General features: G+C 48.7%; 1 protein-coding gene across 1 annotated transcript in view; it reads left to right on the forward strand.

Annotated features, from left to right (window-relative positions):
- The first annotated feature begins 6,536 nt into the window (after positions 1 to 6,536).
- The window catches only part of LOC119462114 (calcium-activated chloride channel regulator 2), a 91,992-nt gene continuing 74,522 nt past the window's right edge, over positions 6,537 to 24,006 (forward strand). The window contains exons 1-2 of the mRNA XM_049671859.1: positions 6,537 to 6,669; positions 22,149 to 22,287. Coding sequence (XP_049527816.1) covers positions 22,264 to 22,287 — 24 coding nt within the window. The 5' untranslated portion in view covers positions 6,537 to 6,669; positions 22,149 to 22,263. The remainder of the gene's footprint in view (positions 6,670 to 22,148; positions 22,288 to 24,006) is intronic.

The following is a 24,006-nucleotide window of genomic DNA, read 5'->3' on the forward strand; positions in this document are numbered from 1 at the left end:
AGCGGAGGAGGGTATGGCGAAAGCGTGAGAAGAAAATCGTATTGCGGCGGCGATGGCTACGAGATGGCGCCAGGGTAGCGCGCGTCGTCAGGGAGGTCTGTCGGCGGCGGCCGCTGTGAATCGCGCCCACGCGTCACCCGCGCGCTGGCTCTCGCGATCGTCAGGTTTGCGAGGCAGTCGCGCCACACTTCGCTCCGTTTGCAACGTGCCGCACGAGGCAGATTGTCCGCGCCAGCCAATATATCGAGAAATTAATACACGTATACAGCTGCGCTCAAATTTCGCATTAGGGAGTATCGTAAACGTCGGTGAAATTTTTTTTCTCGCGTCGAATCGCACGCCACAATCAGACGAAGTGTTGCTCATCGCCCGTCTTATCACATAAGCCACAAAGCAGGGGAGCGGATCGCCCAGTCCCAGCAATATTTTCTAGCATCATGAATACTAAACATGCCAACAGCATATAACTCTAGGTAACAGCGCAAAAGCAAACCCGTCAAAATGAAGAAAAACACGACAACGCGGCGCTGACATCAGCGCTTTTGCTTCTGCGCTGTTACCAAAACTACGATGAATCCTAACCAACTCGCCCACCTTGCTATCTTGGTCCAGCATATGCTCTCCTGGATCTCCTGCCTTTTACTGGACTTGTTCGCCATAGTCTCCCATGACGACCTGTAATCACTCATGTCGCCTGCACCATTCCCTTTCAAAATATGAAGAAAGGCCAACCCGCCCTCGCCTAGCGAGGCGAACGAGCGTTGCCTCGTTTTTCCCGCTGGCGCGGCAAGAACTTGTGGGCGAAGAGGCAAACCCGGAAACGGCTGAACGTTGCTCTTTCGGAAGCGCAGTCGAAACGCGTTTTGCTCAATCTTCCAGTGAACGTGAACACGTTCCACGTTGCCATCATTCTTCCGTTTCTCACCGGACGCGGAAATGACATGAACTCTTACAAGCAGAGTACGTGGTGTATAAGGCGCGATGCCTTCTCACGTGAGGCAGGAGTCGGCACCTATTTTTCTCACGGTAAAGGCCTGAGAAACATCAAAAGACCCTTACAGTCAAGGCGTTTTGCTCTATTGTTCGTTTGTTTCTCAAGGCCCGTTTATTGTATTGTTTATTGTCCGCACTGTCGCGTGTACCGCCACTACCTGCGCGCCCTGATGTAGCAGCATAACAGACCACCGAGCGAGCGAGAGTGAGTGCCAGAACGTCCAGATGTCCTGCTCTCACGTGACCACATCCTTGTGCCATGACGTCACGACGCACTCACCTCCTAGGAAACGAAAGTCAAACTGGTTCGTAGAAAGCTATTACAGCAAGTTATTAGGGCATTCTTAGGGCCTGGCAATATATGTCTTTTTCCAGAGTTTCGAGGCCCAAGGCCTTCATTTAATACAAAAAACAAAGAAAAAAATAAAAATTTTCAATGTAATGTCAGTATACGTACTATACTTCTGTGGCGTGCGCTTTTGCATTCCGCACCCATCGGAATGCGATGGTCGCGTCCGGGAATCGAGCCCGCTACAATCATTTTGATACGGAACAGTCGCCACAGCCTGGTTGCACTGAAGAGAAGGAAGAGCGACGTATTCCCCCTTGATATAGCGTCGCCATCTTGGCCTCCGTTGGCATCCGTGTAAATAAATTGTAAATAGGCTTGGGCATCAGCTACACGTAACGTTATTTGGTGGAGGTGCTAAGGTCCTGATCATGCCGCGTCATTTTCTCATCTCACTACTCTCCTTACCACGCCTCGAATCCTGGCCCACTTTGACCCGTCTGCCGCAACAAAAGTTCAAACTGATGCCAGTGGTCACGGCATAGGAGCAGTGTTAGTACAACACCAGCGTGGACGTGATCGCGTTGTAGCCTATGCCAGCCGACTTCTATCACCCGCCGAGCGCAATTATTCAATTATAGAGCGCGAGTGCCTCGCTCTTGTGGGCAGTTGCGAAGATTCGTCCATACTTGTACGGATGCCCATTCTGTGTCATCACTGATCACCGCGCTCTCTGCTGGCTATCCTCGCTCAAGGACCCCACGGGACGACTCGCTCGCTGGGCTTTACACCTGCAAGAATGTGCCTTCTCCGTGGTATATAAGACGGGACGCTTGCACCAGGATGCAGATTGTTTGTCCCGCTACCCAGTGGAAGAACCGGCAGATGCGGACGCCATCGCTTCCGTTTTCTCTGTGTCCCAGTTGCTTCAAATCGGCAACGAGCAACGCCGCGATCCTTCGTTACGAGCCCTCATCGACCGGCTGGAGTCAACGCCTCGGGATGCCTCTCTCCGGATGTTTCGCCTCAAGGAGGGGACATTATACCGCAGAAATTTTGCTCCCCATGTCCCTGACCTTCTGCTCTTCATCCCATCACACCTACGTTCGACTGTCCTCCGCCAACTTCACGATCCTCCCTTGGCTGGGCACTTGGGCGTCTCGGGCACATACGGCTGTGTATGCGTCGCTTCTCGTCCGCTCCGTGCGGCGTTATCTTGCCGCTTGTGAACCCTGTCAGTGCCGGAAGAAGCCCTGCGCGCTTCCACCTGGATGTCTCCAGCCAATCGACGTCCCACCCGAACCTTCTTTCTGCGTTGGTCTAGACCTTCTTGGGCCGTTTCCTCTCTCAGGCTCCGGAAATAAATGGGTCGCCGTCTCTAACGATTACGCTACGCGGCACGCAATCACAAGAGCCCTTCCGACAAGTTGCGCTACTGACGTCGCTGACTTTCTATTCTATACGACATCATTTTAGTGCACGGTGCTCCGCGCCAATTACTCCCTGACCACAACCGTAGCTTTCTCTCGGCAGTCGTCGCGGACATCCTCCGCTCCTGCTGGACAAAGCACAAATTCAGCACGTCCTACCACCCACAGACCGACGGCCTCACGGAGCGCCTCAACCGGACCATCACCGATATGCTTTCAAAGTACGTTGCGGCCGACCACCACGACTGGGATCTTCATTTACCATATGTGACGTTCGCGTATAATTCATCGTGTCACGACACCGCCGGCTATTCACCATTGGCCTAGGACCCGCGTTGCCCTTGGACACCTTGCTGCCCTCTCCCGCACGTTCAGCCACTGAATACGCCTGCGACGCGGTCGCACGCGCCGACCACGCGCGGCAGCTCGCCCGCACCCGTCTCAAGGCCTCACAGGAGCATCAGAGACGCCTCTATGATTGCCACCATCGTGACGTGCGCTTTTCCCCGGGTTCTCTGGTGCTTCTCTGGTCATCCATCCACCGTGTGCGCCTTTTCTGAAAAGCTGCTGTCGCGTTATACTGGCCCTTACCGTGTGGTGCGACAAGTTACCGATGTCACATAGGAAATTATCCCCGCCGATCCCTCAGCGTCGTCGTCAGCTGCAAGTGACATCGTTCACGTGGCGAGACTAAAGCCATACCACACACCTTTAACCAAGGATGCGTAGCTTAAGCACCGGGACGGTGCTTCTACTGGCGGGGGTGATGATACGAAACAGCCGCCACACTGAAGAGGAGGAAGACGACGTGTTCCCCCTTGATATAGCGTCGCCATCTTCGTCTCCGTTGGCCTTCCGTGTAAATAAATTGTAAATAGCATTGGGCATCAGCAACGCGTAACAATATTGTGGTGCGTATGCATTGTTTCGTTTTTTTTTTTTTTTGACGGTTACTGTTATCACGGACAATTACTGTATTACAAAATTCCTGAATGTTGTCGCAGATCCTGTAACGAAAGAGTCTTATCTAATCAGATTAAGCGCGCTACGCGAATGCTGAGGTATATACACTCTCGAACGTTAGTGAGCACGTGCCATTATTCTGGAATGTACTGTGATAGCTGTGAGAGCTGTGAGATCACATTCGATGGCCGAATACTGTACTCGCCGCGGTCGTTGTGATTACCAGTGCTTGTCTTTTTGAGCACAAGTGCTTCTCCCAATAAAGAGTTAGTCTTAACGCAAAGTTTTGTCACCGTCTGGTTCTTCACCATGACTGCAACATGACAACATCATTTCAATTACAGATCTGCAGTAGTGAGATAGGGAGCTATTCATTTAAAAGCAGAGAGATTTGCCGGTGTATAGAGCTATTCGCCTACATGCTAATCTGCAAGAGAGGCGACGAGAGGAGAGAATTAAGGCTCTGTAAGAAGGAAGGCAAATGAAAGTCAAACCCGCCGTGGTTGCTTAGTGGCTATGGTGTAGGGCTACTAACCACGAGGTCTCGGGATCGACTCCCGGCCACGGCGGCCGAATTTCGATGTGGGCGAAATACGAAAACACCCGTGTGTTTAGATTTAGGTGCCATGTAAATAACCCCAGGCGGACCAAATTATTCCGGAGTCCCCCTACTACGGTGTGCCTCATAATCAGACCGTGGTTTTGGCACGTAAAACCCCATAATCTTTAAAGAAAGTAAAAATAAAATAAAAATTAGAACACAACTTGAAATCTTGATTTTCCTGCTTGTCCGAATATATGAGCCGCCTTGACTTCGTTGCTCGTATACAATGTACATTACAGTCCAAAGATTTTTTTAGAGGAAGCCCTGCGTGTTTCTGTGTTGCAGGTTCACCTTCCATTAAACGCTCTGCATTTTTTTTCTCCGTCGGCTGTCTCGCGTAGGCCCTTCTCCGGAACGCGTCCATCAGCCTGTTCCAGTCGACGCGGAACCGGGCCTTCCTTGAGGAAGTGATCGTGCTCGTGCCCAAGTCGTGGGGTCCCAAGGAGACGTGGGCGCGAGCCCCGACGCCCGTGGTGACCCGCGCGGGCTGGCAGCTGCACCGGGACGCCGACCTGCGGCTCGAGCCCCAGGGTGGGCCCTTCGGCGACAACCCGTTCACCGTGCAGCACGCCGGCTGCGGGCAGGCCGCCAAGCGGCTCGCCATCAGCGCGGGTTTCTTGGCAGCTGCTCGAAGAAGGCGGCCCCGCGGCCAGCAAGTACGGACCGCCAGGTCAGTGTTCGATGCCGCGCACTTTGTGAGCCGGTGGCTAAGCAACCAACGCTGGCTGCTTCGCTGGTTGTCATCCCGCAGCAAATGCGTTCCTATGAGGAGGGGGTTTTGATGGAGATAGATGAGCAGAGGTCTGTAGGGAGTGCATGCATCTAGCCTGCACCTGGGTAAGGCGAACTTCACCTGGCTAAGGAGAAGGGGGAGACACAGTAAAAGGGAGAGGTAGAACGACAGGTGACGATGCACTGAATTGTACAATCAGCTGTACCGCGTGTCCCAGCAAACGTTAGCCACGCTGTTCAGCGAAAAAAAGATAAGATTTAGAGAACACGGTGTAAGATACGATTATAAGACCTTCGGCGTTCGGTAGTCAGCGTTTTGACAACCGAACACTGTATGTCTGAAAATTGTATCTTGCACTGTGTTGTCTTAATAACATTTTTTTTTCAATGAACCGTTTGGCTAAGTTTAGCTGGGACAGCCTATGCATCACATTGTTCAATTCGCGGTATGTGCAAACTGGTTCCGGCTGTAAACGCTGTCGCATACCACTACTGTTATGCGATAAGAAGTGCGATAAGTCCGCGCCACGTTCACGTAAACGCAGCTATACTCTCAATACCGTAACGCTGTTGGTCTCACATGGAGTGCAGGTAGAATTGTAGGTGCCGGTGTATGCATACTGAGCAATATAGGAAACGTAACGTCTTACGTTTAACACGTCTACACATCTTGTAAAGACATGATCAAGTACACCTCCCGATCAAGACGTTTGCAAATGCCCTTTAGAGTTACAATGAACTACAGGAGGCCCATTCGTGAACTATAAATCAGCATCACTAAAGCAAGTGCTTGCTCTCCAACCTCCTCTTACCCCAACGTCACAGCTGTTCGTGTTTTCCCTCTACGTGCCTCAACTGTCTTGAAGAAGCGCACTTGCAAGACAAATCGCAGCTGCCTGATAAAATGGGTTCACTAGTAAGCTTTCTAATTATTTGCTTTAGGGCATATATATGTTGCTATTGCGAAATTAAAGCCGATCATTAGGGAAGTCATGTCTGCTTGCCAGAAATTCGATTGCTAGCACCACGTTCGAGACGGCCGTCCCTAAAATCAGTTAGAAAGTGCAGTGGCGTTCCAGTTAAGGTTATCTTTAGAGCATCGCTCTTCAGAAAGCTGTAAACTAGAATGCCAGCGTACTTCGCAGCAGATATAAGGACGGATGTCTCGAAAGTGGTGCTATAGCCTTAGGATTTCTTTACGTCATCACTGATGACGTAAGAATGGCAAAAAATGACGTAGAATGGCAAAAAGAGAGGGAGACAGAAGAAAGGCGGGGAGGTTAACTAGAGGGGAAGTTCCGGTTTGCTACCATACGCTGGGCAAAGTGGAGAGAGGGAGGTAAAGTGACAGGAAAGTATGAATGGCAAAAAAAAAACTTCTACTGGAATACTGATGACTCTTCAGTATCCCAGTAGAAGTTTCTTGCCATTCTCCACCGCAGATTCATTCACAGCGACAACTAACACTTGCGCCCTCTGGTGCTCGCAGACCGGGTGTTCGTGCGGGAGTGGGCTCACTACCGGTATGGCGTGTTCACCGAGACCGGCTACCCGGGTGACCCCCTGTACCCCGCCTACCGGGCTCGCCCCGGGAGCCACGACCCGGCTGACGTGGAGCTTACCAGCTGCACCAACCAACCGCTCGAACTGGACTGGAGGTACGTGCCCTCCCGCAAGTGACGTCATTCGCCCCCTTCCGTCTTCGGCGAATGGCATTTGCCGAAGTTCATAAGTTGTCTTTTCGTCCGTTTTCGTTTCTATTGTTTTCTCGGTTATTTCTACATTTCGAATGAAACATAAGTTAACATTCTCTGTGCTTTCCCTGACTTCATTGTCTTTTGGCTTCGTGTAGTTTGTACCGAACAATAGATCAAGCCTCCCTCGATTCCCTCATATCCCTCGTGCTGGGGACCGAAAGCGGGCGTGGAAAGTTGTCCACATTAGGCCTTACTGTTGCCAGCCCTACACCTCTCGTCTTTTCTTCCAACGCAGTTAAAGCGAAGGAAGGTACCCGTGACGTGCTCAGTTCGGCACTCACGCACCTTGCCTCTTCTTCTTCCTCCTCCTCCTCCTTGTTTCCCTCCTCCTGCTTCCCAGCCCTCACTAAAAGACGATGCGTCAGAGAGCTGAGACGCGCGCGTATCGTTGAGGCCGGCGCGCCCTGTCGCTTCTACCCTCGAACCTGTGTTCTCTGCCCACCTGTCCATTGTTCGGGGAGTCCGTCGGTCCACGCCCTGCGCTTCCCTTGTCCAACGCTCTCTCGTCACGCCACCAACCTTCAATACACGCCCCCCGTGTTTCTTGAATACGTCTAGCCCGTTTGTTTGTCTTTACCTCCCTTAACATTTTTTTTTTTTGTTCCCCTTCCGTTGCTGACGTTCGTTTGCTTGACCGTTCGATTGCCTCTACGCGTTCTTGCGGTCTCACGACACCACCTAGTAGGGAACTTGTGTTCAACGTGGAATGCCCCGCCCCCTCCCCCTGCAGGGTCCTTTGCCAAAATAATCAAAGGAGCTTCGTTAAGGCAGCACCGGTCGTACTTTGCGACGTTTCTTTACGTGAGTGCTGCTCTGGTTGGGGTGGTGTATTGTAGATGATTGCGAGATCGGTTCATCGTCGTCAGCCTAATTCAAATTTATTAACGCGGTACGGAGGCCTTTCCCAGCGAGCGCCAGCCATTATAACACCACCTTAGTACACTGCCGTCCTCGACTGGGCTTCTCTTCTATTGGTGCTTGTTTTGTAACTCTAATAGACCACCGGTTATCCGCCCTGCGGATTACATGGCCTCACGCTCAGATTGCATGCTCAGTACTGTCAGCGCTGAAGTGCCGGCATTTCTAGGGGAGGAAGTCGCCTTTCGGATCCGCCAGTGCCGGTGACCGCCTCTACGAAATTACCCAATGAAACAACAAACGGTACCTAAATATCCTCACAGATGTAATTAGTACGTCTTCAAGCACTCAATTCCAATTATTGAAGCGAATCTTTTATGCCTTCTTATCCCGAGATGTGGCGCGTCAGCTCGATTGGTTTATCGCCGAGAAAAGTGGGCTGATCCCGGAGGCAGTGTCATCCGCTGTTGCGTGAGTCACGTGGGTAGGGTGGAGGAGGGGTCTCCTAGTCCTCCAGGCACCCGCGTAATCGCTAAGCTGCGAAGCGCTGCGCAGATGATGAGCAGTCTTACAGCATTTAATTAATCGTTTCACGATAACTTCGCTTCACATATATTCCGAGTTATTATTTCTAAAGTGCTAACGCCTACAGGCTATACAACAAGAAACAACGCACCAATCCCGCCATATTTCGCGTTCTTCGGCTGAATGACGAGAGACAAAGAATCGGATAGGTGAGAAAGACAGAAAGAAAGAAACAAAGAAAGTAAGAGACAAAGAAGAGAACTGTTTCAACATTTGAAATGTAGCGGCTAGTTACAAACTTCATTACCGTTTTGTAACAGGGGCTGCACACATCTATGTTTGCCCTCTCCTACTCGGACCCATTGTGGTGCGCAGTATCGAACAAATAGATAAAATAAAATAAACAAGCATTGCAAAACGCGTTGAACGGTCGAGTGTGTACGAAAGGCCGAACGCGTGAAGCCCGATTCGATTCTCGCGTCGTCCCATACTGCCGCGCGCGGCTCGATTGCAAATGCAATCTCACCGCCGCCGCCGTGGGGGGTTATATCCGTCTAGAGGTATTTCGCATCTCGATATATTGCCCTGTTGCGTAACCACTTGAAAAAGAACGAACGAGCGGGCAGCGCGGTAGAGAAAGTGTCGCCTTTCGTTGGGCGAATAAATTCTCTCGTCATTTCTCCTTTCTTCTTTCTTTCTTTCTTTCTTTCTTTCTTTCTTTCTTTCTTTCTTTCTTTTTCTTTCTTTCTTTCTTTCTTTCTTCTTCTTCCTTCTTTCATTCTCCCTGTTTGTCCTTCTCGTTCTCGTTCTTTTGTTCCGAGGCCGCTGGCGCGCGCCGGCGGCAGCCAAATTTCAACACTCGACGCCGCGGGAATTCGTAACGGTCGGTTCAAATCGAGAAGCGATTGCTGGCACTCGCCGGAGTATACGGGACAAAGCTAAAGTCGACGTGTATCTGACTCGATTCGGGCTGTTTTATCTCTTCCTCGGTCGCTTTGCGAGGTGAGCGCTGTCATAATCTCGGGGATGTGACATATTGCTCGAGCCCGCAGCGTGGAAGGTTGAGAAGAAACAGCGTTCCTGTACATTTGTCGACGAGGCAAATCGACGTCGCTGTGTAGGACGTTGTGAAACCATAGCTGAGAGGCGCGGCAATATTTCTCCTGCTTTGAATCGTTCTTAAACACCGAAATAATTTTTGGCGTTACGCGTTATGAGCTTCAGAGGAGGCGTACCGACAAGGCATTCTTGACTTTCTTAAAATGAAGGTCCAAGCCCTTCCAGCCCTGAAAAAAAAACAATGCATGCGAGCGTCAGAGCGCCCTTAATAATTCTCTATAATATTTTTTCGACGAACCAATTTCTATATCTCGGAAGGGTGGATGCGTTATGACGTCATTATAAATTGGCACTGTCTGTTCCTAAGATTGCTGCGGTAGCCACATACAAGCACAGAATTTTTTTAATGCGTGCAGATTTGCTTCTTATTTTTTTAATTTTGTTTCGTGGCTTATGGGCAACGTCGCCGTACCCGACGCTATCGCTACGCGAGTGCATCAGAAAATTTGTCTCTGCGTCGTGACGTCGCTGATAATATCGATGACGCCAGCACTTCTCCACCAACTTTATAGCATCCAATTAAAATCGTTTCGCAAACCTCGTATACTTCCTCAGTTTGACCATTTTACGTGCGACACGGCTGGGACGGTTGCGTTTGCGCAATTTCGAAAATATGTGTTGGTACCGGGTCGAGGTTTTCAAGCTTGGCGTTCCTCCCAGCAACACTTATCTAATTCTTATCTGACAGTACGTTGTTGCTAACAATATTTTTTTAGTTAAAACACGCGCAATAGTTAAAACACGCGTAATACGATAATCGTAACAAACTTCCCCCAACTTTTAAAACTCGGTGAAAGAGTGAATTATTGAGCGCGTTCGTACAAGTGTTCATGGCGGCATGACGTTTTTCAGGCTCCCACAATCATTTCCGGCATCTGCAGTACACAAAAGCATGGCCTTCAAGATTAGTTTTTGGTAAATCCGAGATTCTTGTCGTTCGTAGCCGCGACTGGATATCACCGTTGCTTCGCTAAGTGGAATAGCGCGAAACGCACAGACGCAGAGAGCGCTGTGGCGTTCAGCTCCACCTCTGTGTCTCTATCTTCGTGTACGTGAATTCGGCACTAGTGGGTCGATTCAGAAGTCGATCTGACCCAGCCCGACCCACCGGCGTTTGCATGCATCTTGCCAAGGCGGGCGGTTGAGCGTGTCAACGCACTCCTTGCACGCGGGTTGACAAATTTCGATTCCAGGCTTGCTCAGCCCGACCCGCGAGCGCTTACGTGAACGCAAGGTCCAGTCTTTGGCCCGATAGGCCGACTCAATCCGACTTAGTCCGGTTCATGTAAACGTAGCTCATGCATTTCGAGAGCAAGAGCTGCGTAATGCAGGGTCAGCAGAACCCACAGTTGCTTCGAGCAAGGGATTTCTTTTTCAGTTGTAACGCACGTAAAATAGTTCTGGTAACCAACTCTCCGATACTCTGAAACTGATAGAGAAAGAGCTACCAAACCTAGAACGTACTAGTTTGTATTCGTTAGATTAGAACCCGTCTCCAGTTTCTCTATAAGTGCGCTGTTCTGGTGCGGTTTGCAAATACCAGTTTCGAAAAGTGCAATTGATTCCTAACGTTTACCGCAAGCAAAGTGCCTGTCAACACGAAGCGAATTCGAATGCGAAAAAAAAAAGGAAGAGGAAGAAGAAAGGCGTTTCCGCAGACACAGAAAGCGCGAGAGACGCAAGATGAGAAAAAGTATATACCTCGATGCCGAATTGCAAGACGCTGTTTGTTCCCGGGGCGAAATAGAGTTGTTCAAGAAAGGCTCCGAGCGCTGCCCGTAGTAAGGAAAGCAAATGTTTAAAGTAAAACGAAGAGAAAGAGACTTCGAGAGGCGAGATGGTATACCTTGCAGACGAAATGTAATCGTTCAAAAGTGTGCACAGAGAATCGGGCAGAAGGGACGTTTGAAGACCGCGTCACCGTCGTGTCCAAGATGTGGCTGTGACCTCCCCTTTCTTCGTTACTGTTTTTTCTTTTCTTTTTTTTTTCGCTTTAATTCTGTGCCTCTTCTTTCGTGGTAACCGCTGTTTGCTCTCGGGAATCGAATACAGAAGTGAGGAGGAAAAGGGGCTTAAAGAGGGGGGGGGGGGGGGGGCAAAGCGAAGGATGGCCACCGCCTCTGAAAGAACAGTACTGTTCCTTACGGTTTGTTTCCACGTATATAGTTGTAATATAACTCCTGGAGCGGCAGTGCTGGCTGCCGCTTTATACATCCTGAGAACGAAATGATTGTTGGCAAGACCCCTTGTGAGTGTAACTTCTTGTCTTATTAATAAAACCTGAGCGATCACTTCGTTAATGGCGTTGTGAAACATGTTAACGGCGCTAAAGAAGACGAGACACAAAAAAACTAGCGCCAGTCCTGTTCACTTTGCGTCTTGGGGTTAGCCTTCCTTAGCGCTGTTAACGTGTTTCTCAGTGCTTTTCTCACGTTTAATTCAATATTCTAGAGTCCTCGTACACGCTAGTAGTTTCTGTTCAGTTCGAGCTAAAGTGGAGATTAGTGAGTTTTAGTGTCCTGTCAGCATCGCATTTTAGGTCTCCATTTTTTTTATTTTTTTATTTTTGTTGCCACCGTTAGCACGTTTCTGAATGTTTATCCCATGTTTACTTCAGTATTTGAGAGTCCTCGAACACTTTATTTGCGTACGCTCACTCTGGGCTCAAATAAAAATTAGAGCGTTTTAGCGTCGTGGTGGGTGCACTTTGCTTTTTGAGTCTCATATTTTTTTGTCACCGTCAACGTGTTTTTCAATGCCTGTCGCACGTTTCGTTCAATTTTTTAGAGTAGTCGTGCACTTTGATGGCGTGGTTAAACTCTGCTCTGTCATAGATATTACAGAGTTTTAGCGTGCCGCTACTACCACACTGTTACCGCGCCCGCCCCCTGCAAGCGTTGCTCGTGCACTCAAAGCCTGCCAAGTACACGCGCAGCGCGACTTGGTTATAGCACGTGCAAGGCTCGCGGATGGTCGACGCGGCAGCAGTAATGGGACTTGCGCAGTCCACCCTTTGTTCTTAGAACCTATACATAATCGTATATACCGCTTCGATGGCCATGCTATGGTAGTGTCTCTGGCTTCCACTTTCAAGGCGTCATCTCCACTCCAGAAGTTTTCTTCTAACCTCCTCCATCGTTTGCTTCTTTCACTTTCTATTTTTCTCCCTTTTCCTTTCCTTTCCCATTCCCTTGCTTTGCCATTCTCCAAAACGGGAAGTGCTGTGTGGCAAAGGCGCGCTCTAAGGGGGGCGCAATCGATGCCATCGCCGTCCCCTGGAGGGCGTTTCGGGGGCCACGAGCTCTACTGGCAGTAAAAGAGGAACCAGAGCCGGTACTACCTCGACGTTACTCGTCCGCTGGCTCTTCTTATATACCGCCCCTTTCCTGTCTACGCCTTTCTTCTTCTGCTCATCTTTCCTCTTCGGATGATGCAGGGACAGAAAGGGTGATACCAGCGGCGCAACAACAATGAGACGCCCCACGGATGTCGCAACAAAGTGCCACGTTTTCTTCGCTTTCTATGTATCTCTCTATCTATCTACGTATCTATCTAAATTGCGGCTGAGGCGGTAACTATATGTTACAAGACTATAAATTAATTCGAAAATGCGTTTGTATACGCTGGTTGTTGCGCAGTGCTCAACAACAACGGAGCAAAGCTCCCGTTTAAGCAAGCACGCGTAACAGCCATGGCGGCGGCATTGTTAGCTGGAGTGCTGGAATGGTGCTGCAAACACTTACATGGCTAGGATTTGAGTGAGTGAGTGAGTGAGTGAGTGAGTGAGTGAGTGAGTGAGTGAGTGAGTGGTGAGTGAGTGAGTGAGTGAGTGGAGTGAGTGAGTGAGTGAGTGAGTGAGTGAGTGGAGTGAGTGAGTGAGTGAGTGAGTGAGTGAGTGAGTGAGTGAGTGGTAGTGAGTGAGTGAGTGAGTGAGTGAGTGAGTGAGTGAGTGAGTGAGTGAGTGAGTTGAGTGAGTGAGTGAGTGAGTGAGTGAGTGAGTGAGTGAGTGAGTGAGTGAGTGAGTGAGTGAGTGAGTGAGTGAGTGAGTGAGTGAGTGAGTGAGTGAGTGAGTGAGTGAGTGAGTGAGTGAGTGAGTGAGTGAGTGAGTGAGTGAGTGAGTGAGTGAGTGAGTGAGTGAGTGGTGAGTGAGTGAGTGATGAGTGAGTGAGTGAGTGAGTGAGTGAGTGAGTGAGTTGAGGTGAGTGAGTGAGTGAGTGAGTGAGTGAGTGAGTGAGTCCATCGCACACGTTATACACAGGTTATGGCGGGTAGCCCAGATGACATAAGCCAAACAGGAAAACAACGGTGTGAATTCACGAGGCATGAAAGCAGTAGCTTCAACTTCTGTGGCATATTAACTTGAACCATATACACACACACTGGTGCCACATTGATAACAGGGGGCACGAGGAGGTGCGGCTAAACACTGGATTTACATTTCGCATGCGGCTGTCGCCAGCTTCTTCGCGCAACACATGTTACCTATTTTTGGCTGGAAAGAAAAACACCATGAGTGTGAGTCATGACAAACGACGTGCAATTTAGAAGTTTCTGCTCAGCTCGCTTTACGAAATCCGAATCCTTCGTACGTGTTATTCTGCTTTCAGAAGTAAGGCGCGTGTCCTTTTCGTAAGTGGCCTATGCAGTTCTCGCGTGCGATTGAATACGTTCTGTCCAGGTCGTTCGACTGTGCTCGCTGCAAAAGGAGCCATCGCATCGCGTTTCACGGATGACTGAATCAGCGAGAAAGGCCGCTCGGACGCCGTTGACGGGGGCCGCAGTTTTAAAAGTTTTCAGTTGTAACGGCTTTCAAGAACCGTCTGGGACCTTGAGTATAGCGCAGGCTTCCGATGAAGGTTCTGCCGCGGAGCATCTCTGGAGACAAATAGCTTGTCCACGAGAAGGCACGTGAGCAAAACGGTTTCTTCCGGACTAAAGTAGACGTATTTTATGACAAGCCGCATAAAACGTTTTCGTATTTTCTTTCTTCACTCAAGCACGTCTGCGCAGAGCCTTTGGTCTTGGGTGAGAGCTTTGAGCACGCTTCCACCACTTCTCCAACCATACTCACTCGTGACCATTGAAGGGCGAGTTAGAAAAGCGACCTTTGGGGAACTTTCACCATCTCAGGTCTGGATGAGTGGCTGCAGGAAATACTTCGTTTCCATAATACTTGACCTAAATGTGTTAAGAATGGTCAGTCAAGTCAAGGAAGGAAGGAAGGAAAGAGTCGCAGTCGGTCGGTCGGTTTTTGTGGCATAAAAGGCAGACGTAACTATATTGCGCAATCACGTTGAGATATACAATAAATCGGAGTATGAAGTTTCATAGGGCACGTGTTCCAGCATTCTCCAAGTATACTCCAAAAGGTTTTGAGGCTACCCGTTCATCGTCATTCTCAGAAACTAACGGGTCGTGAGGCGTGACATCCGATGCAACAATTCGTATTCGTCGCATACTTCCAAATTACTGAATTCATCGCCTACAGCCGATTGAAATCAGCCACGCTGTCTGAAGATACGTGTAAAATCCCATGTGTGTGCAAATAAAACACCAGTTCTCAGACTCTCTTCAGAATCAGAGGAATCTCTGCAAAATTGTATTCGTTAGATGTTTGGAAAGCACGATGAGGGCGAAAATACGGCGGGCGAAAATGGTGTTCCCTGTGCTTCGCAACAGCACGAGGAATGCACGCGAAAAACGGAAAAGGAAAAACATAGAACCGTGCTGCTTTTGCCACGCCAGAAAAGAAAGAGACCGAGAAACAAGGAACAGCGGGGACTTGCGAGACCTAGTTCATCAAAGCGGCCGCTTCCGCACCATCGGGACCTGATTGGCTGCATGAATAATTAATAGCAGCGTTAGCTGCTTCCTCTTTTCTTCTTCCCCTCCTACAAGGAACGCTCTGTCGTCGTCGTCCAACCCCTCGCTCTCTCCTCAGAGTCAGCGCTATCGCTCCTTACCCTTACCCTCCCTGTTTTCTTATCTCTTCCTTCCTTTCTTACTTACTCCTGCTTCTTCTCCTCGCCGTCCTTCGCTCGGAACAAGCTCGCGTGCCTTGTTCGCTGCGCGTACGTCCTCCCCCAGAAAGGGCCGGCCGTGATATTTACTTACCTGGCGCAGCGTCCTGCTCTCAAACCCTTTCTCGACCCTCGGTCGGCACCCCCTCTTTGCACAGGGCTTTCTCCCTACGGTAGCTTTCGGCCGGCGTTAGCCGAATCATTCTCCCATCTGTCTCGCTCTCCTCTCTTCGCTCACTCCCGATCTCTCTCTCTCTCTCTCTCTCTCTTGGCACAACCTGCCAGTGTCTGACTGTCTGGCCGTGTAATTGGCGCTGAATCGCGCCGCCGGCATCCTCCTCCCTCCCTCCCCCCCCCCCCTCCTCGCTACCCATCCTCCGACTCGCCAGATGATAAATGCTCCCTACGGAAGAATCTGTCTTGTCCCTCCACCCATCCCTTCCGCACTTTCTTCCGCCCTTCTTCCCTGCGAAGCATCTACACTCTCGCCTCTGCCCTATCTCCCTTCTTCTTCCCCAAGACTTCCCTTCTTTCTCGTGGGTCCTTCGGTGGCGTGCTTCTCTTCGATTTTCTGGCCACGTGTGCGCCTTCAACTCAACTTTCAGTTTACTGTAGTTCATCTCTATCTTCTTTTTTTTCTTATTTTCTCTTCCTTTCTCTCCGACACGTGTTTTCTTGTCACGTGAGTTTTCCGAGCTGTTTTCCTCTTCTTTTTATTCGGAAGCTTTATCAACTGTTTCGCTCCAGCCTTTCTTCATCTGTTAGACACCTAGTGATCTCACTCTCTCTCTCTCTCTCTTTTTTTTAGTTAACCAACCCCAATTACCTTCTCTCAATGTTCCTGTCTTACCAGTCGTCCCTTCCTCGCTCTTTTAATACTAGACGACTTCAACAGAAACCCTGTGGTGACTCTCTCTTTCTTTCTAGCTTAAAGTGTACGCTGTGTGTTTAATCACGTGATCTCAATTAAACCCTTCAGTTCGTAGACAGCACTTCGTGCGTGCGTGCGTGCGTAAAAGATTGCGTGTTCCAACTTAATGTGGAGTTATGGGCATGAACTCGGTTTAGCCTAATGGCACGTGCCGAAGAGTCGTTTCCAGTAGTTATATTCATTAATTCATTGAGTTTAACGAAGTCAGTTCATTTAAGTTACCCCGCGGTTGTAGTTCGTTCCAACTTAGCTTCGATGCGTTTACACTACATTGCGGCGTTCGCTAGCGCTCTGCTAAGTTGGTTCAGACAACTGTCAGCGCAACTCAGGTTTAGCAAAATGCCGGATAGCAACATTGCGAAAATAACGTCCGCATCTCGAACGTGATCACTACAACCACAACTAGCGCTGAGGTCGAGTTCGCGACTAAACTCATAGACATTTGTTTTACCGAGTCTAATTTGACAATATCTTTGCTCTACTCCGTCTGACTAGTTCCATGCAGCGCATCGAAGGCTATGGCTCAGGCTAACCAATCACAGGTTTTTTATCGTCAGGAAAAACCTCGAATTTTCAGAAGATTAGTCAGTTTTTAAAATTTAGGGGTATAGCTGGAAATTCTCGCCCCCAGTTGCATTGAATTAGGAGAATTGGTGCTTATGCAGTGATTGTGACGAATGTATAGTGGTATGCCGGAACAAATGTTAAATTTCCAGCGGAACCTACACAATACGCAAATAATGGTGTCTATCGCTGGTTTTGTGTGCGCAAGCCTAATATCACGTGGTCGGAATTCAATTCTATCTTTCGCCGCACTGCATGGTGTTGGGAAATAAGCTTATCTTACCACGTATACAAATTATCCTATAATAAAGCAAGTAGCGTTCTGCAAAATTCTCGAATCTATTTACGGTCTCTTACAAAACGCTTACTAATTCTCAATTAATAGCCGCATTTTTTTTTTTTTTTTTTGACTGTGCGTAACCTCATTGGAAATCCCTTCCTGTGTTGCGCGTTTGTATGCCAGTTCCCGCGTTTCGCCGAAAGCATATATCTCAGGAAACATCCGCCGACTTCTTTTGTTTTTCTTCCACGGTCACTTTTGCTTGGTTGCATTGTTTACCTCATTTATGCATGGACTTCCGGAAGGCGCCTGCTAATCGCTTTGTCCCACCTTCCTCCGCCCTGCGATATGAATAACTTGTACTGTGACCTTACGTAGAATAAAGGGGCACTCCCGAAAATGCGTGTAAACAGTCTCGGCGATTGTGAGTCGCCGCTTGTGAGTCGCCGCTTGAATGTTTACCTTCCTGCCACCATACGCAACCTGCTCAGTCGACTGGAAGCGGGTTTTTTCCCGGCGTACGGTTTTCGCATACACCCTTCGACGGTCACCGCATTTTTCATGCAAAATCATGCGTCATATCGGGCCACAACTTTCGAACTCTTTTGTTAGCTTGTTCGTTCTGAAAGGAATATCAAATTAGGCAAGAGGAGCATCAAACGCAGATGCATGATTGAACCCGTTTTTTTTTTCGTTTTTTTTTTCAGTTGCTTGAGCACGCACACTGGGCACATACTATCTCTTGCTTCCGCGCTCGTGCGCTCTCTCTCTCTCTCTCTCTCTCTATCTCTCTCTCTCTCTCTCTCTCTCTCTCTCTCTCTCTCTGTTGTATTTAGATATAAGGAATATGAGTTAGGATGTCTACTTGGCAAACATCAATTCCAACATCTCGCAAAGCTAAATCGACGTAAAAAATAATTTACCATAGAGAGACTCACCGCCAACGTCAGCGCCGCGGACGTGCGGGGAAATTTATTCACTGTTTACAGAAATCTTGACGGCTTTGTGACGTCCTCGAAAAGGGCTTCCACACTTTGAGGGCTTTGAATGACGCTCTTTCGACGGGCTTCCGATATATTGGATGCTTTAGAATGTTAATATGCGTATAGAGGCAGATTTTGTGTATTGAAATTCCACTCCTCTTATAGGCATTCATCGCGGTCACTCCTTTCCCTCTTTCCCTTTCGCATTGCACCTGCGCGGGCTCTTCCTATTAGAACTAAGGAACAACGCCTCTTGACCTGCTACTGGAAGCGTTGCTAAAGTTATGGCAACATTGTAGAAAGAGAGAAGGGGACGGGGCAAAGGTAAGGCTGGTAAGGTAATCAGGTGCGAGGCCAATTCACTATACCTACATTCGAGGAGAGGAGGATAGTGGAGTCGGGAGAGATAATTGAGTACAGATGAGCAGGATAAGAAAGAGTTAATGTGCGCACGCGCACACAACGCTTCGTCATCCAACGCTTCGTCATCCAGTCATGGAGAGAGAGAATAAGTACGGAAAATATGTTCACCAACTTGTTCCTAGTTTGATACCTTTCAATGGGGAAGGGTGAGCGGGAATGAAGTAAAGTGGAGAGTTACAAGAATCTATGTGCGCGCACACGTAAAGTGTTCACTGCGCATATAAACATGATCGTGCAGAGCCAATTCGTGGATCTCGTGGATCTCTCATGAATCTCTATGAGGATGCAGCTCGATACCAGGGTCCCGAAAAAGCGCAGCAGAAGCTCAGTCATAAGAGGTCAGGTAACACGGTTGAACTCAAGGAACACGGCATTCATTCAAGCATGAAGCTTTTTTTTTTTGGCACGGAAGATAAACAACGCCACAGACCGGCGATCATGTTACATCGATCGCCCCAATCCGTGGCACCGTTTCTAATCACCATGAGAAAGACTAGCTGGGGTTTTGTCTCGGGAGCGATGGCGGCCCTCACGACAGGATTTTTCTTTCTTTTGTTAACGGTAGCACAATATCGCGACCGAACAACCAAACCATGTTCATTTTTCACTCTAACGGCGACGCGGACGCCCCCTGGACCGTGGTTGAAGGCGCGATAGCTACACTGTTAATCGCGTATGCATACGCGCTCGTGACAAACACGATTATTATACGTTTCTCGACGCATTATACTTCCAAGACTATACGCACACAGCCTCTGCCTGAACACCGGAACACAAAAGGCCTTTTGCTTCTCGCCCCTCTCTGGTTTCTTCTCATTTGCATATATGGCTCCCGCGATTTCTCGTCCACATCGAAAGAACGCTCGCGCCAAAGTCCTCCAAGGAGCCATCGTCCGTGAGAGGCTGAACACAAAGCATCAGAAGCGCCACCCTCTATTTTTTTTTTCCACGGGACGCCTAATTTCCCGTTTCGTGCCCCTATAGTGTGGCTCCTTGTCTTCAAATTTCTCCCCGTGGTAGATATATGTACGAAAGGAAAAGGCCTTATACTATAATGGCGGGCCCGTCGTCTTCGCCGCTTGAATTACGCGCGCCTGAACAAAACATTAGCCTCGCATTGAATCAAGACTCGTCGCTTATCTTTTCTTCGTGCCTCCCGATTTATCTCGACGATATTCCTTTTTTTTTCGTAGCTCCCGTGATTTCTCCGTTCTTTTGTTATCTCTGCCTGCATTATCCACGAGAGCTTCTTTTCTGGAAGCGGATGTGTCTGGCCATTGTGTATGCTATTCGCGACGATTCGTCTTTTTGTTTCGTTTTATTTTTTCAATGCGACGCATCGTTTCGCATTCGCGAGTCGCCTTTGAATCATATGCTCTCCTCCCGCGATTTTGCTTATTCCTTTAATTGCCTCTGCAAGAACGCACACCAACGGGAACCGTGATTCCGTACTTTCGCATATAGAAGTCCGCTATGTTTGAATCGCGAGGTATTCGCGAGACATGAGCGCGGGCGCCTTTGAAGTCTACAAACAGCGTCCACGTGATGACATACGTTCCCGCATGAACGCTCAATCAATGCTTGAGTTGATTTTTTTTTTTTACATGCGTGCACTGTGCGCGTATGAGCGTGGTTGACCTGTGTACTGCACACCGTAATGTGAGTTGTTGACATGACGATGGGGACGATCACTCTCGCATGATTTGCTTGCTAATGCCGACGAATACATGAATGCAACAGAAGGGGAGTGAAACGGCTGCGTAAAGTTCCTGAAAAAAAAAGAAAAGAAAGCTTGGATGACGCTTAAGTTTGGCCTTTAAGAGTGGAACGCGATAGCATTCAAAGATCTCCGACTGCTTCTGACGCTTCCCGGCAACTGCAGCTTATGTAACCGTTATGTTTACCAGGAAACGCTGGCGGCGAATGCTATGCACTAAAGGCGAGCTTTCTGGTAGAAACGCGGCCTCTTGCGTGGGCTGATCCTGGAGGAGGGCACAACCGCGCCAAATAATTTCATCATTTTCAGCTGTCTGTGTTTGGTACGCACTTTTAATATTTCGGTCTGAAAGAATTTAACTTGAAAGGCATGGGCAGTCGGTATTTTGTTTCATGGCATTTGTTTGTGGACTATCATTCTCAGGAATTCCGAGGAATAACTTTGTCAAGGATATAAGACAAGGTATGATCAACTTAAGTGATAGAATGGTGTGGCAATATATCCCGCATATATCGCACTTCATATACGGCGTGCGCTATACATATACACAAATATATATGGCAGATTTCGCTCACAGGACGCCGGCGCCGACACCAGGGCCGTTAACGCTATCGCGACAGAAAAGTCATTATATGGTCCGCAGCTTCCGCACCCTCCGTTTCGATGTAATCTAGTAAATGGCGCGTTGTTCGAGAACAACTTGCCGACGGGATCGCAGAGAACACGAACAAAACTGGGTCCTTGCAATATTCGACCGATTTGTGTGGCTTCACAAATCATCGCACCCTCTAGTGCGATATTGATAACACACTCGTCGGTCACGTCGCAAGCTTGCGCGTTAGCTTCTTCTTGTACCGTCGATATACATCCTTAATATGTCCTGTATAGTCTGCGCACTGCCCAAGCTATGTGTGCAAAAGCATCATTACACAGTACCGGAAAGTTAGCTTCTGTATATTTGTTTGTTAGCTGGTGTCATAGGTGATAGGTTCTGCGTGTTCCTCGGTTATTTTGGCTTTCACCGCTCTCCTGCCACACACGCCCCGTTTCTCGCGCGCTATCCTGCTAGTGAAACGCTGGACCGTTGTAGTTAGTTAGTTAGTTAGTTAGTTAGTTAGTTAGTTAGTTAGTTAGTTAGTTAGTTAGTTAGTTAGTTAGTTAGTTAGTTAGTTAGTTAGTTAGTTAGTTAGTTAGTTAGTTAGTTAGTTAGTTAGTTAGTTAGTTAGTTAGTTAGTTAGTTAGTTAGTTAGTTAGTTAGTTAGTTAGTTAGTTAGTTAGTTAGTTAGTTAGTTAGTTAGTTAGTTAGTTAGTTAGTTAGTTAGTTAGTTAGTTAGTTAGTTAGTTAGTTAGTTAGTTAGTTAGTTAGTTAGTTAGTTAGTTCATGTTTGCCGTTGTCTCGGTATCGCTCTTGGTTACACAAGCGTCACAGAACTCTACCGAAACACTACAAAAAATATCGCCTATCAGAATTATTTCTAAAAGCTAGCTGTATTTCCCTTACTTTTTTTTTTACGTACTTGGAGAGGTTGGTACCTTTAATGGCGCCGGTTACTCCTCTTTACAGGGCAAGCAAAGCCAAAAGTATTAAAAGCAATGAAAGGCGCCGGAGACCCCTCAAATATCACGAGCATTTGCAAATGAGTGCATCCACGAACGAGTGCATGAAGGCACAAAATGGCTTCTCCTCACAAAGACCATTGCTGCGAAAAAGCCAGCTTTCAGGCCGCAGCGGGAGCACTGCGGCTGCGCCGTTCTCCTCGTTTCGGGAGGCCAGAGGTTTTGAAAAGTTCATAGTAGTCCAACGAATAAGGTGTGACTACGCTGCGGCCATCATTTGCCGCATTTGTCATAATTGTCCCAATATAGAGCGCATGAACTCGCGCATGCACCGCACCCTAAGGCGCCATTTCTGATCTCACGCTGACTCAAGATTTCTTTTTTTTTTTTTTTTCGTACGCAGGACGACGTCGGGTCAGAGCTGTGTTCCGCGCGTGGACCCCCTGACTGGACGGCCCAGGGAGGACGACTGCCACGCCCTACCTAACCGGACCCAGGAGAACGTCTTCTCCTCCATCATGGCGCTGCAGACTTTACCAAACGTGAGAGGGCGTCTCCCTTTCCCCCGCCCTATTTTGACCTGGAAAGAACAATTGATTGATTGATTGATTGATTGATTGATTGGTCAATTGCTCGATTGGTTGATTGGTTTATTGAATTATGGATCGATTGATTGCTTGGTTTGTTGATTGATTGAAGGATTGATTGCTTGGTTCGTTGATTGATTGATTGAGTGATCCCTGTCCTGCGCCAGCATTTCTCTCTGAAGAGATAAATGGATTGATTGAATTGGTTTGCATACTGGTTAACTTCCTGACTAATGATCGACTTATTAATTGGCTGATTCATTCATTCATTGATCCTGCCCTTTCTTCCCGCATCACCATCTATTCGTAAACACAATTTACTCATTTATTGAAAGAAAAAATATTGATTGGCGGATAGATTGGTCTGTCGACTAATTTACTGATTTATTCATAAACACTTCTCGTCTTAAATCAACAGAGGGGCTAAATCTAGCCTTCCTTTAGCCTCCTTTGACCTTTGAACATTTTCTCTCTCTTTTTCTTTTCAATAAGCCCGAAGTCCCACAAAGACACGTTAGCGCACGTTATCATTCCATCCGCAGTCGCGCCCCTGTTTTAACGCACTGCGCCCACGTAACCCCTCCAGCGTGAATACCTTAGAGACCGCAGTGTATAACGGGTAATCCATTATAGAGGACAAAGTTAGTCAATCTCTACATTGCTTCATTCTGTAGATGTATGCAAACTTGGCGCGTTATTTTTGGTTCTATGATCACGTAAATGGCGCGTAAAAGTCGAAGACTGTCCGCGCTGTAACTGCTGGAGCATAGAAACGCAGAATAACACGGGAGACGTTCCCAGGCGTCCAGACGCGAAGCACAAGCTGGCCCAGACAGCAGTTTCAAAACCATTTGCGCAATATCCGGTCCCTCCTCCTATTTTCTCAAGTTCTTTTTTTTTTATCGTCCGTCTTGCAACGTTTATCATCCAGGGATTTCGCAGTGAGAAAAACCCAACAACTTACTTTTTGACGAATAGGGCCGCCACCGCCAACGTAGATCACGAGTAGTGACTTATTTATTTCGTACTTCAACTGCCATCATTTACGATAGCTACCCCTGTTTACATCTTTCATGGCCCTACTAAATTTTCTTCCCGCAATCGTCTCAGCACGCGAGCCAGCAGTGCTAGTCTATCTCGCCTGGGCGTATGCAGCACATCAGCGCGAGGCATTGCCCGCAGCAGCCGTGGGAGGTCGCGCTGCTGTGCGCGGTTTCTGCATCGCGCCATAACTTATCAGGAGGGCAAAAGAGGTTTAGAGGACAGGAGGGGAGAAGAGGGCTTGGCAGTGTACTTGGTTTGCGCACGGGTCCCCAGGGCGGTGGCACATTTAGGCCGGCACCCATTCATCACGCTCCCGAGAAGCCGAGCCAAGCCGAGTCGAGACAGGGCGCCGCCGCCGCCGCCGCCGCCTCCGCGACGCGCGCGAGCGCGTGTTTGCGCAACATTTGAGCGTTCATTGATTCATGAGTCTCAAATTTACGAGCCCGCACCCGCTCGGCGCGGAGCACCAGGCGCGAGGTTGGCTTCTTCGATCTCTCTTGCTCTCTCTGGCTTTCTACCGGCAGACCCATCCCCCCTACCTCACCTGCAGCATCCCCCGTCCTACCCACATCCTTTCCTCCTCACAGCATCCCCCATCCTACACCCCCATCCTTTCCTCCGAAGATCATC

This window comes from Dermacentor silvarum, chromosome 8 (genome assembly GCF_013339745.2).
Source record: "Dermacentor silvarum isolate Dsil-2018 chromosome 8, BIME_Dsil_1.4, whole genome shotgun sequence".
Classification (NCBI taxonomy): domain Eukaryota; kingdom Metazoa; phylum Arthropoda; class Arachnida; order Ixodida; family Ixodidae; genus Dermacentor; species Dermacentor silvarum.